A 14452-nucleotide genomic window follows, 5' to 3' on the forward strand; every position below is an offset into this window, starting at 1 on the left:
GTTCTGGTTCTGCTTTTGACTGAGCTATCATGTCCTGTTTTACATGACACTGTATGCCTGCCTTATTAAATCCTTCCTGGAACCCAGTGAAGCATAAACAAAGTGTTAACAAGGTATTTAAAAGAAAAAAAAAGCAGAGGGACACATATCCTATTGCTTATCTCTGCTAACCAGCCAGTACATGGTTCTTAACAGCCAAGACCCTGAAGCACAGTGTGCTCCCTGTGGCACAACCTGAGAGAAAAGTCAAGGAGGAACAAAATGTTACAGAATAAGGAGAGAAATGAAGCGGTCATGAGAAAAAAAAAAAAGGAGAGGTGACTAGAGACGTCAGAAATGAGCATTAGCATTCCACGGGATAGGTCTGTACTTCTCTTTAGCAACACCAGTTATAGACCAGTAATTGATCACTCGTTTGTTCCTCCTTTACAGGTCAAACTCTTCCACTAGTTCTCTGTTGCTCCTAGTCTTCCTCCCATAAAGCCTCCATCTCCTCTTTGGCACTCTTAAGCACAGAATGCTACCCATCAACTACACCGTATCTCTCCAACCAGTTTTCAGTTTTTAATTCAAAGAACACGAAATTTGCATCTCCCCAAATCTTGAGAGAGAAGAAGAAATCTTACTTTGCCTACTTGGTCTGGAAATGGTCATGACTTCTCTCCTTAGATATTCCCCATGAAACAATGAAACAATGAACTTCGAGGGGATTTAAGGGGCATTCCAAATTGGGGGAACAATATTGGCTCTGAGTTGTACTGCCGCTTTACTGTACCTGGCTTTTCTTCCTCCCCACCAGCGAGCTTGCTTTTTGGTGGGGTTTCCCGGGTAGAATTCACAGCTCGTCGAATCGGCATGGTGCTATCTTCTACCTTCTAAGAGAAGAGATGGCCATAATCAAACAAGCATACAAATACTGTCTAACTTCTTTCTCAAGGGGCCTAACTGGGTGTCAGGAGATGTAAGACATTCTTCAAGTCAACTCCAGGATCCGATGCAATTTACGTTTAATACATTTTTTGAGGTGAAATATTTTTAAAGACATACTTTCCAAAAGTACTTTATTTTAATTACAATTGCAAATGGGAACAAATAATCATATTGATTTGCAGTAAATTTAGAAGACTGGAGGTTTTCTCAAAAATTCCCCATTAAGGGAAAAGGATAGATGGAAAAGACGTTGATATCTATTTGATTTTTCAGATTTGTAACCCAGGCACCCCAAAGTGAGGGAAGGAACAAGTACCAAGGAGGTCCCAACAGGATCTGAAGTGAGGAACTGATCCAAGAGTGAGCTTCAAGAATGTGTCGGCCCCTACCTCACCTAACTTGTCCGCGTGGATCAGCTGAGCTCCTACTATAAGTGGGAGTGCCTTAGGATGGACGAGTTCACCTTGAGACGTATCAGTCGCCATTTAAAATAATTTCTAGGCTCCAGTACAGGGTGTACTCTGAAGCCTCTGCTGTTAACCACAAGGATTTTTCCTAATGGTTTCAGTGTGGTGAAGAGTCACCTAATGCACAAAAAAGACCTGGTGTGAAGATTAACAGAAACAAAACTAACTAAAACATCTCAATTTAATATAGGTCCAAATGGCAAAAAACACAACGATAAAACTTGTGACAGCTCACTTGATCACATATTCCTCAAAAAGATAAAAACCATTATCAAACATAGACTATGTAAAGCAGCAACTAAGACAAGCGCACAAGCCACAGCAGCTCTTGCACCTTCCACACCCAGGCAACACGGACAAAAGAGCTGGTCTGTAATCCTACTACTCCCCTCCTGCTGCCATCAGGACTTAGAAAGGATGGGCTAAGGAGAATTATGGAGAGTTTACTCACAATATTTAGACAATGGTCAGTTTAACTAAAGAGAGACTTTTATTGTTACTGTTCTTAAAGGAGCCAAGGCAGTTAACTGTAACATCAATGCCATTTCCGCTAGACAAGTCATTTATTTTTCTATAAACAGAAAGTACAAGGGCAAAAGTAGTGCTAAAAAAATCATGACACACACACACACACACACACACACACACACACACACACAAAATCATGACATTCTTAAAGAGGCTCCAGACCAGACAAACAAATCTAGACCAACACCTATGAGGACAGAAGTATGCTGTTAAGACCTCAATTGCCATGTTTTTAATATAAGCAAAACACACACAGAAGCAAATGATTAAATAGCCAGAGCTTAACACCCATGCAACCCCTGGAATTTACCTGATCATTATACCTCCTCATCCCCAAAGCCTCATCTGGGACTCAACAGCACTTGAGTTGTTGAGTAATAAAATTCTCAGTACAAGAAAATAATCGTGTAAGTGCTTAGATATCTGAACAATGAACAGGTAATGAACAAGTAACAAGAAACTGGGGAATAATAGCTTAGTCATTTATCTTCTAATTTAAGTTCTAACTACTAAGGAATATAAGGGCTTTAAACCTGCCAGTCAACAATTCTAAACAATGGGGCAAATGAAAAACAAACAAAAACAAAGAATGAAAGAATCACTTTTAAGGGATGAACAAGGACGATACCAGACTTGTGAATTGTCCATGGGCTGCATCAGAAAAGCAGCTGAAAAAAATTCAGGGGAAAAAAAAATTCGGGACAGCAAAATGCACTCAAACTTATTACTAATACCCCTAAACCCACTGCCACTGAATCGAGTTGGCTCACAATGATCCTACATTTCTACAGCTTTATTTTTTTGATTCAGACATCCTCATCTTCCCCCCACCCCGCAAGTGGGTTTGAACTTACAACCTTGCAAGGATCAGCCCAAAGCTTACCCAGGCAGTATACCAGGTTAAAACAGCCCTAACTCTTAAAAAAAAAGTAACCATGTGCACATAACTTTGTGGAGACCTCTATGTGTGTAAGAGTACAACTGCTCTCCCGAGGGGTTTCAGCAGCTGACTGAATGTATCTGGAAGCCCTAGTGATGTAATGGTTATGCATTGGGCTGCAAACTGCAAGGTCCAAAATTCAAAATCACCAGACAGCTCCAAGGAAAGAAAGATGGGGCTTTCTACTCCTGCAAACAGTCTCAGAAACTCAAAGGGGAAGTTCTATTCTGTCCTGTAGGGTCACTATGAGTCAGCATTGAATCGATGGCAGTGAGTTTGGTTTTTGAGGGTTTTTTGGTTGGAGCCCCTCACTCACATCCTTCTTAGTCCATACTAAGACTCTCTAGAATGAAAATGCTACTTTGAAATCAATAAAATCCCCACTGCTCATGTATTTTCCTGGGAGAGTGAAAGAAGTGTCAAAACCTTTATAGTCAACGCTACGCTCACTAAACACTTAAAAGTTAAAATAAGCATCCATCTAGGTGGCACTCACTGGGTTAAAAAGAGGGAAATACCAATGGAAAAAAACGTTGATTCCAGCTCAACAGCTCCCAGGACAGAAGAGCACCCCAAAGGGTTTCTGAGGTACAAACCTTTACAGAAGTCAATGGGCACATCCTTCTCCTGAGGAGCAGTGGTGGGTTTGAACCACTTACCTTTCTGTTAGCAGTCAAGTGCTTAACCACTATCACTATGCCAACAAAAATCCTGATGGGAGACACAGAAATCTGTTTTCTTAATCATAAAATAAGATTTGACTAATTAAATCCAGGATAATATGGTCCATAATGGCCTCACTACTCTAAGGATTTAATTAGCAGAGATAAGAAGTGCGCTTATGTTAGAATGTCTGAGAAATAAACTGGTTGACCAATTTTCCTGGACGTAACTAATGGGGGGGGGGGACACCCTGGCATTCTTAGTTAAAATCTTCCAAATGCCACCCTTTGTTTCTTGAGGAACCCCCAGTGTGCTCAGAGCACTAACACAAAGGTTGGCAGTTTAAAACTACCAGCTGCTCTGTGGGAGAAAGACGTGGCAATCTGCCTCCATAGAAATCACAGCCTTGGATACCCAAACGGAGTCAGTCGGAATCAACTAAAAAGCAGTGCCTTTTGTGGGGGTTTCTTGTTCCTTTACGCTCACCTCCTGGGGCTCTCACCAACCCTGGATGCTCTGGTCTCTAGACACAAGAGCAGGTTTGCCTCCCCCGTGAATTTCCTAAGTAAAGATAGGTCCTAGAACATCAGTGTGGTCTTTTCTTTACAGTGAGCTAGTCGGTAGGGTCAAGCTTCTGGGTGGCACAAGTGGGTAAGCACTCAACTACTCGCTGGAAGGATGGCTTTTCAAACCCAACACACAAGCTGGGCCTGGGGGTCTGCCATGGAAAGGTCACAGCCTTGCACAGTTTGTGCCCACGAGCTAAGGTGGAACTGTTAATGGCAACAATAGTTAACAAGTTAAATTCACTGTTCATTAAGAAGTTAACTAGTTGGATGATTAATTCACAAAGCCTTAAAAAAGTGGTTCTCAACCTGTGGGTCACGATCCCTTTGGGGGGGGGGTTTGAACAACCCTTTCACAGAGGTCGCCCAATTCATAACATTGGCAAAATTACAGTGATGAAGTAGCAATGAAAATAATTTATTGGTGGTGGTGGGGTCACCGTAACATGAGCAACTGTATGAAGGCTGTCAGCATCAGGAAGGGTGAGCACCGGTGCCTTAAAATCTCTATGTATGTTGCTGCCATTCCTGCCTGACCAAGTTTCGAAGCAGTCATGCTTGTTTCCTGCAGAATTCTTTCCTGGTGGGTTCACCGCTGCACCCCGTGCCTAACCCATTCTAGGCATAGCATAGGTACTCAACAAATATTTGTTAAAATGAATAAACAGAGTTGTTTCCTGGTAACCTGATTCTTACATGTGCCTAAAACATTAAGAGTTAAATCTGTGGTTTATGTGGTATGCCGCCCCCCCTTTACATTTCAATGTTAGAATGACACGACAAAGATTTGCCTTCTTAAAAGTAAATTGCTTTAATGTAGGCAATTAAAACAAAAGCATGAAGCAATGAGTCAAAATTTTACTTTTCCCTGTATTGTAAGCAATGGAAAAGAAAGTGCTGATACTGTTTTATTGTCCATAATCTGTATTTTAAGGGAAGTATCAGTTCATCCATTATAAAATAAATTTGATGTCAGAAACTTGTGACTTGACTGCTAGCAACTACTTCTTTTACATTTCAATCAGCTCAGTGTGCACTCAGTGTCTATCTTGGCCCCAGATGCTACACAGTACCAGAACCCTCTCCGGTCAAGAAAATCACAATCTAATTTTGGCCAATCTACCGATGACAAGTTCAGGATACCTCCTCCATCAACTCTCCATCCTCAACCGGCCAAGTAAGCTTACAAACAAACACTTTAAAGCAGCGCTTCTCAACCTGAGGTCCAACGACCCTTTCACAGGGTCACCCGATTCATCACAGTAGCAAAATGACAGTGATGAAGGAGCAACGAGAATAATGTGATGTTGGGGGTCACCCCCACGTGAACAACTGTATTAATGGGTTGCGGCACGAGGAAGGTTGAGAACCGCTGCCTTAAAGTGCTTCTTCTCCTTTACAACAAATCACACTCAACTTTTGGAAGGAAGTTACACACAGGCTAATCGTTTCATGCCTATTCCAGAGTAAGCAAGTTCATCTTTCAAAACGACATTGGTCACACCTAGTTTTACTCTAAAACAAGTCAGCTCGCTCCAAAGTCCAAGGGCATTTCTAATAAAACTGGCAACTTCCCCCTCGAATGAAAACTGGGAGAAGCCTAGGTGCCGGGGACCGCCGCAGGGAGCAGGCAGGCAGGGGGTGGTGTGTGCCGCAGAGTGGATCCCTACTTCCAGAGACCCTGCGGGACCGCGGACAACAGCCCCGGGGGGTCCTCGGCGGCCACCTTTCTCTCCTGGGCCTGGGTCTCACTTTTAGCAACCCACCTTTCTGTTAGCAGCAGAGCGCTTATCCACTGCGCCACCGGGGTGGGGGGATGCTTGGCTTCGGTCTTGGCTACTGAGTGGTGCATTCGGGGATCAACTCGGGTTGGGGGGTTCACACCGCACCAACCCTGCCCCGGGGTCTAACAAACGCTCCCGCTCACAGGGTTAACTTTACCACCTACCGGAAGCACTGCTCTAACAGACGCCCCCTGGCCCGGGGCGCCACCTGTCCTAGGGATGCAGCACGCCACGCACTCGGGGAGCGGCCGCCTAGGGCTCGGCGAGGCTGGCTGGGGAGGAGGAGGAGGAGGAGGTGGCGGCAGGCAGAGGCGCGGAGAGACAAAGAGGCAGGAGGCAGCGCACGCAACCAGTCAGGAGCGAGCGGGAGCGGCGGAGGCGGCGAAGCCCGTCCAGGCGAAGACACCGAGGGCGTGACACCTCGGAGCTCCCGCCCGTGCGACGCAAGCAGCTGCGGGCCCCCGAGCAACCAGCGTCCCGCTCACTCACCACAGGGAGCTCCGTAATGGCGGCGGCGGGGGCGGAGAAGCCAGGGGGCGGGTCCGCCACAGCCAGTCACCGCCGCCGGCATATTTCGAACCGGCCTCGGGAAGCACTGAGGCGGGGCGGGGCCGGTGCGCGTGCGCACGCCCTCGGCCAATCGGGGCGCGGCGGGCAGGCGCAGGCGCGCTGGGACGCGGGGTCCTGAGGCGAGGGAAGCGTCTCCCCTCCACCCCCCCAATTCCGAACAAAACAAGGGCGGGAGCGCGCGCGCTAGAGGACCCCGGAGGAGGCGTTCAACTTGAGGGGCCGAGGGTTAGGGCGCGGGAGCCGGGGGAGAGGGCGGGGCGGCGCGGGCAGGCAGACAAAAGGCGCCACCTCCGGGAGCGGCGTCGGCGCCCCGCCCCCTCCTCCCCGGGAGCGGCGTCGGCGCCTCGGCGAGCGGCCTCCGCCGCTGGCCTTCAGGGCCCAGCCAGCCCGCGCCCACTCCTCGCCCGTCAGTTCGGTCCCGCGTTACCTCTGCGCTCCCTCCTTCTTGGCGCTGGTTTCCCGCGCGGCCTCTCGGCGCCGTTCCCGCTGCCGCCAGTCACCTCCGCGCCGCTGTCCTCCAGGCCCAGCCGCCGAGCTCTGCCGCCCCGCCCCCCGGCCCGCTGCCCCGCGCGCGCCCGCGCGCCGGTCCCGCCCCCCGCGCGCGCTCCCAGCCAGCGGGAGGGGCGCGCGAGACGTGCCACCTGGGCCGCGAGGGGGCGCTCGCGGAGGATGCCCGGGCGTGCGGACGGGGGCTTGGGGGCCGGAGTCCCGTCGGAATGGCCGCGGGGCTCTCCGAGGTTTCCGCTCGGCTCTCCATTTCGGTCCCTGGGCTCAGCCGCCTTTCGGGGCTTTAACGATCCGTTTGCCTTTAGAGCGGGTGACATTTCCCGCTTCTCAGTTCTGCAGCACGAGCAGCCCACCCTGCTTTGAAGACAGACCTTGGAAGAACTGAACACCCAGATGGCGGGAGGTTTCAGAACGCCATTTTCAGTCCCATTAAGTATCCAGATCGCATAGGACACTCCCGACTAAAGAGTACAAGCATTGCCAGTCTTGCCCTGTCTCCCTCATCCGCAATGGAGAGAGGGTTTCTGAAAAGGAAACTGGAATCCCCAAACCTGATGTTATCAAGTCAATGATGTTATCTAGTCAATCGATTGAGATTAGCCGAGGGGGAGGAACTCCCTTCGAATTGTCCTTTTAGTTGATAGCAGGATCAGTGTTTAATTATCCCTAAACAAGATAAATTTCACCACATCAAAGATTCCGCTTCTAGATAGAGCTGGCATCTGTCACTTCCCCAACACCTTACTCCAGAATCAAAGCTTCCTTTCAGTTTACAATCCCAGTAAGCAAGGGCCTGTGTAATAGTGCACCATAAATTAGTAATCAAAAGTAAACCCCAAACCTGCTTATGGGAATCCTCCTGATCAAGGTCTTTACATACTGATGAAAATTTAGCTTTTCCAAAGCAATTTGAAAAGATCTGATATTTTCTAAGCAGAATTGAAGGTATGGTTGTTTGTGCCTTTTGGGTGTGTGGGGTGGGTAGTACAGGGAAAGGGGGGACAATAACATTGTCCAAAAGCCCATATTCTGACCCATAATCAAATGCATGAGCCAATCATCTTATTTTGAAACCACCTGAGCCATTATTAGGAACTCCTGAGCTTTGGCTATGCAAAGACATTCAACTATGTGGACTATAACAAAGTTTGGAAAGCCCTGAGAAAAATGGGAATTCTCCAGCATTTCATTATGCGCATTCGAAAACTATGTAGATCAAGAAGCAATTATGCAAAAAGAATAGAACTCTGCATGTTTAAAATCAATAAAGGTGCGTGTCAGGGATGTATCCTCTCATCATACTTGTTTATATGCTGAGCAAATCATCAGAGAAGCTGGATTATATGAAGAAGGCTTATTACCAACCTTCAATATGCACAGAATACAACCGTGCTTGCTGAAAGTGAGCAGGATTTAAAGCACTTGCAGATGAAGATCAAGGATTGTAGCCTTTGGTATGGATTACAACTTAATGTAAAGAAAACCAAAATCCTCACAATGATTCACAGGTAATATACCATGATAAATGGAGAGGAGAGTAAGTGGTGAAGGATTTTGTCTTGTTTAGATCATACTCAATGCTCATGGGAGCAGCAGTCAAGAAAACAACACACTGCGTCGGGAGAGATCAGTCCCCGGAGAAGGACATCCTGCCTGGTAAAGTGGCCGGGGAACGAAATCAAGGGAAACCCTCAACAAGATGGGTTGGCACAGTAGCTGCAACAACAATGGGTCACAGGGTGGCGCAGGCCCAGGCAGTGTTTCTGCTATTGTACATGCAGTCACTATGAGTCGGACTCACTCCATGGCACCTACCAATAGAAACTGGTGAAACGGGTTAAGCACGGGGCTTCAACACACAGTCAGCAAGATAAATCCACCAGCAGCTCCATTGGAGAGAGATGAGGCAATCTGCTTCCGTAAAGATTTATCATCTTGAAAATTCTGCGGGGCAGTTCTGTCAGTCACTATGACCTACTGTCGGCAGTTTGTCAACAATTCCTAGCCCCGTTGTCTTGTCCAGCCTGGCTTCCCGAGGCAGGTCCTCTACTCCATCAGTCCCAAGCAGCTGTACCAAAGGTTAACCACCCCTCTCAAAAGTGACCTTCTCATTCACGTCCTGCCAACACAACCACGTCTGACACTCTGCTGCAAGACGCAACCTCTTCACAAGGGATTTTGTTCATTTTGGGAATTCCTGTTCTTATCAACAGTTCGCTCCGTGGCCTCCCTTCCTTTTGAAGACTTTTATATGGGGTGGAGGTGTGTTCATGCATGCTTTAAATAGCCTACCTTCTTTTTTTACTCAGAATTGCCTTTAATCCCATTTTACAAAAGAAGTTGACACAGAGAGGAACAAATGGTGAAATCTTTGCTTAAAACAACAACAAAAATCGTATTCTGACTGTTCACAGTACACTAAACAGGAACGCCCTGAAACAGAATCCTTGCTGGAGGACAAACTAAGGGCTGCCACTTGCTATGACTGAAATAAAAGATGACGGTGAAGACCAAAGCTGTACCTTTTCTGGTTGCAAAGGGATTTGTGATTTTTATCGCACATCCACAGGCTCAGGTGTTTTACCTCTGCTGATTGCAACATTCGATGCTCATGGACGGCAGCAGCAATAGATCATAAGATGTGTTGCATACGGCCTTTTTAGAGTGCTGGAAAGTAAGAGTATTACCTTGAGGATTAAGGTGTGCTGACCCAACCAAAATCAAACTCATAGCCATCGAGTCAATGCTGACTCATTGTGACCCCTTTAAGGGTTTCCGAGACTGTAACTGTTGATGGGAGTACAAAACCCAGTCTTTGTCCTGCACAGCTGCTGGTGGTTTGAACTGCCAACATGCAGATCCCAGCCCAACTCATAACCACTACACTACCAGGGCTCCTTGTGCCTGACCCATGCCATCGTATTTTCAGTTGCCTCATCTGCACATGGAAGTTGGACATGGAAGAAGGCAGACTGAAGAACAATCATGCATTTGAATCTTGTTGGTGAACTCTATTGAAAGTACCGTGGCTTGCCAAAAGGACAGACTGATCTGTACTGGAAGAAGTAAGGCCAGAGTGCTCCTTAGAGGCAAGGGTGGCGGAACTTCAACTTACATACTTTGGCCATGTTGTCAGAAAAGACCAGTCCCTGGAGAAGGACATCATGCTTGGTAAAGTACAGGGGCATCAAAAAACGAGGAGGACCTTCAACAGGATAGACTAATACGGTGGCTGCAACAATAGGGCTCACGTAGAACAACGGAAGGACGGTGCCAGACCAAGCAGCGTTTTGCTTGGTTGTCCACTGGGTCACAATGAGTTGCAGCCAACTTGATGGCACCGGACAACAACAAATTGGCTATTTGGGTTTTGATATTTGTTTGCACCTGAGCAGGGCACAGGGGACAATGCTGATTGTCAACTCTTAGAGTAAAAGGTCTCTTGCCCAAACAAGCACGTGTGAGACTTTGAAAAGTTAGGGTGGAGAAAGCTGCAATGATTGCAGAGTCTAAGGTGTCGGTGTCAGACTAGAGTTCCGGTTTTGCACTTACTGGGCTGAGTATGGGAAACTACGCTCCCAGCTTGTGTTATCAAGGGATTGGCTGGGTGGGAAGAAAAGGTTTTGGGTCTAGAAGGGGGTTGATCTTTACTCTTTTCATGAATCATGACAGTGGGAATGACATTTAGGCCAGTGATTGGGCTCTTAGGAACATCAGGTCACTTGATTTTTCTACTTTGCAGTTAGAAAGACTGGAAACAGTTCCCAATTTAGCTGCAGCTTGAAATTGGATGGCAAGAGAATTAACAATTTGAGAACTATTTAGGGAAAAAATGGAGACTGATGATTTGATATTACTGGCCCCTCTGCCCCCTACGCATGATTCCTCCTTTATTGTTTGTGGTGTACCTGAGCTAAGATCAACAGCATCCTTGCCTGTGTCAAACTTTCTCTTATTCGATAGTGATGGCAGTTTCAAGGCCATTTGGCCTACTAGCAATCCAATTTTAAAACTTTGCTCTAAAAGCCTTCGTGGCTCCCAACTGTTGATTGTAACCACTGCCAGCGTGTCAATTGACTCATAGTCTATAGGGTTTCTGAGGCTGCACTCTGGACAAAAGCAGGCAGGAGTGGCTGGCGGGTTTGCCCAGCTGTGAGTTGGGGGCGACATGGTGGCAGTGAGTTTGATTTGGGTTTGGAATATGTTGTGAAGCAGCTGGCCAGTTCAAGCCTTAGACTGTGGGGTTAGCAGGTGAGCACTTTAACCACTGTGTCATCAGGGTACCTCACTTACCCTCAGATAGACTCACAGGCTCTAGTGATTATGATGTTTTAATGCTGGTTCCAAGCTATTAATTTTCTCATCCCATCCCCTTACAGAAAGGTCTCGGGGAAGAGACGAGCCAGTCAGGGTGCAGTGTAGCAATGATGAAACATACACCTAGTTCCTAAATGCTTCCTCCCCCACCCACCATCATAAGCCCAATTCTACTTTACAAATCTGGCTAGACCAGAGGATGGACACTGGTACATAGGAACTGGAAACACAGGGAATCCAGGGCGGATGATCCCTTCAGGACCAGGGTGAGAGTGGCAATACCAGAAGGGTTAAGGGAGGCTGGGTTGGAAAGGGGGAACCGATCACAAGGATCTACATATAACCTCCTCCCCGGGGGATGGACAACAGAAAAGTGGGTGAAGGGAGATGTCAGACAGAGTAAGATATGACAAAATAAAAATTTATAAATTATCAAGAGTTCATGAGGGAGCAGGGTGGGAGGAAAATGAGGAGCTGATGCCAGGGGCTTAAGTGGAGAGCAAATGTTTTGAGAATGATGAGGGTAATGAATGTACAAATTTGCTTTACACAATTGATGGATGTATGGATTGTGATAAGAGTTGTATGAGCCCCTAATAAAATTATTTAAAAATTTTTTTGTCATCCAGTTTGAGAATATGTTAGCAATCTTTTAGTGTCCAAAGAAAATCAGTTTCTAGTTGCAACTGTTACTTGAAGGGTCTGAAAAGCAGTAAATAATTTACTATTATTTTGAGGGCGAGGGTTGTGAACAAGGTATCTTTTGTTTGCTGCATCTGTGAAATTAGATAAAGTTACAGTTTGACCTTGGAGGGAACAGCAACCTCGGTGGCGTGTTTTCAGGGGGAGGATCTGAACCAAGGTCTAAGATGCACCCTCCAGGGAAACCACAGGTTTGCTTTGTTTTTAATAGGATTTACTTTTAAACCCGTTTTCAGGGCAGGTTTTAGGAAGTGTACAAGTTTGTGCTCATCATTTATATTTTCTTCTGTTTAAATGACAGGCAAAACTACATTTTAGGTCAGAGATAGAGACATCATTTGTTAGATTTCCTACTGTCATAGAGATAAATGAATAGCAGATACCTTGCTCTCTCTCTCTTTTTTAACCCATGAAACTATTGACTTTAAAGAAATTCCAAACCAAAATTAACCCACCAGCAGCTTTTCTTTCACCCCAAATTACAAATCCTTGCTGTCCCTATCTGAAGTTAGGCTTACCAAACTGGATTTTCAAGTGCTATGGCAGGGCAGGGGCCCGGAATAATATTGTGACCTGTTGTATCAGTTCTCAGTAAAACATATCTGGGGTTCACGCATCATGCTGATTAGCCAATGGGTGGTCGTCTTTATTTTTTCTTCGTCTTCTCTTTATTATTGCATCAAAATGATCTCTCTCTATATAGAATAATTTTTCAGAACATACCTTGTGTTCTTATATGCAGATTTCATTATTTTTAATACTGTAGAACAACACGTGGAGTGCTGGGTTGCATAGTGGTTAGTGCTGGCCTGCTAACCACAAGGTCAGCAGTTTGAAACCACCAGTTGCTCAGCTGGAGAAAGAAAGGCTTTCTACTCCCATAAAGAGTTACAATTTGAGAAACTCACAGGGACAGTTCTACCCTGCCTTACAGGGTTGCTATGGGTCTGAATGGATTCTTAAGAGCAAAACATAGTCGGTTTGAACTGTAATAAAAAGCAAGTTTTCCAACTGTTTTGCTCTCTCCTACTTCCTGGCTTGTAGGCAAATCTCTGTAGGGAGATGTCTACAATGGAAGCAGGCCTGTGGTGGTGGCCAGAGACTGAGGGTCGGGAACCCAATGACACCCATCCTGGTCTGCTCAAAGGAAAGCTTAGAGGTTAGTGGGAGGTAGGGCTTTCTGTTTTAAAACCAGGCAAGTCTCCACTCAAGTACTCCCTCAATGCAAGAATACTTTGTTTTACTAAACTGGCATTCCATGATGCTCACCTTCCCAACACAATCACTGAAGGCAAAGTGGGTGCATAAGTAAATATGAAGAAAGCTGATGGTGCCCGGCTATCAAAAGATATAGCATCTGGGTTCTTAAAGGCTTGAAGGCAAAGAAGCAGCCATCTAGCTGAGAAGCAACAAAGCCCACATGGAAGAAGCACACCAGCCTGTGTGATCAGGTATCTGGCATTAAAAAACAAAAAATTGTATCATTGTGAATGAGGAGGAATACGGAGTGGTGATCCAAAACCCATCTGTAGGCAATTGGGCATTCCCTATGGAAGGGTCCCGGGGAGACCAGCCAGTCAAGGTCTAGTGTAGCAATGATGAAACTTTCCTCTAGTTCCTAAATGCTTCCTTTCCAGTCCCCCACTATCATGATCCCAATTCTATCTTACAAATCAGGCTAGACCAGAGGATGTACACTGGTACAGATAGGAACTTGAAATCCAGGGTGGATGATCCCTTCAGGACCAGTGGTGAGAGTGGTGATACTGGGAGTGGGGAGAGAGGGTAGGGTGGAAGGAGGAACCAATTACAAGTATCTACATATAGAAAAGACAGACAAGAGAAAAGTGGGTAAAGGGAGATGTCAGACAGTGTAAGATATGACAAAATAATTTATAAATTATCAAGGGTTCATGAGGGAGGAGGGAGTGGGGAGGGAGGAGTTGATGCCAGGGGCTTAGGTGGAGAGCAAATGTTTTGAGAATGATGAGGGCAATGAATGTACAAATGTGCCTTGCACAATTGATGTATGTATGGATTGTGTTAGTTGTATGAGGCCCTAATAAAATGATTAAAAACAATCAGGCAAGTCTGCAAAATGAGTTGGTCACCCTAAGACACCTTTCCCTGTGGAGCACAGGAAATTTGAGAAAATTTGAAGGGTAAGACTTCCTCATCTTCTCCCCACTGCCCTCTGCCCAAGAAGACCTCCGTAACTTAAAGGAAAACATGAGTCAAACTCTTCTAAAAAGATTAAGCAGCTCTGGTAGTGCAGTGGTTAAGCTGTTGGCTGCTAACAGAAAGATCTGAGTTCTAACCAGCCAGTCACTCTTTGGGAGAAAGATGTGGAAATGCGCTTCCATCGCACGGAGTTGATTCCAACGTATCATGATGCCGTAGGAGTGGAAGTCCTGCGTCAGAGGTTTTCCAAAGCTACAATCTTCGTGGAAGGGAAGCCGACTGCACATCTCCCTTCCA

General features: G+C 46.2%; 1 protein-coding gene across 7 annotated transcripts in view; it reads right to left on the minus strand.

Moving 5' to 3' along the window:
- HP1BP3 (heterochromatin protein 1 binding protein 3) overlaps window positions 1-7009 on the minus strand; it is a 35202-nt gene extending 28193 nt beyond the window's left edge. For 2 of the 7 annotated variants that reach the window (XM_075551684.1, XM_075551666.1), the window contains exons 1-3: window positions 6876-7009; window positions 1320-1514; window positions 776-875 (exon numbers count right to left, since the gene is read on the minus strand). In XM_075551684.1, coding sequence (XP_075407799.1) covers window positions 776-875; window positions 1320-1415 — 196 coding nt within the window. In that variant the 5' untranslated portion in view covers window positions 1416-1514; window positions 6876-7009. Of the gene's footprint in view, window positions 1-775; window positions 876-1319; window positions 1515-6042; window positions 6196-6367; window positions 6469-6875 lie in introns of those variants that run through there. The other 5 variants (XM_075551675.1, XM_075551695.1, XM_075551723.1 and 2 more) reach the window with 5 other exon arrangements.
- Between the last annotated feature and the right edge of the window lie 7443 nt (window positions 7010-14452).

The sequence above is a fragment of the Tenrec ecaudatus genome, chromosome 1, assembly GCF_050624435.1.
Source record: "Tenrec ecaudatus isolate mTenEca1 chromosome 1, mTenEca1.hap1, whole genome shotgun sequence".
Lineage (NCBI taxonomy): Eukaryota > Metazoa > Chordata > Mammalia > Afrosoricida > Tenrecidae > Tenrec > Tenrec ecaudatus.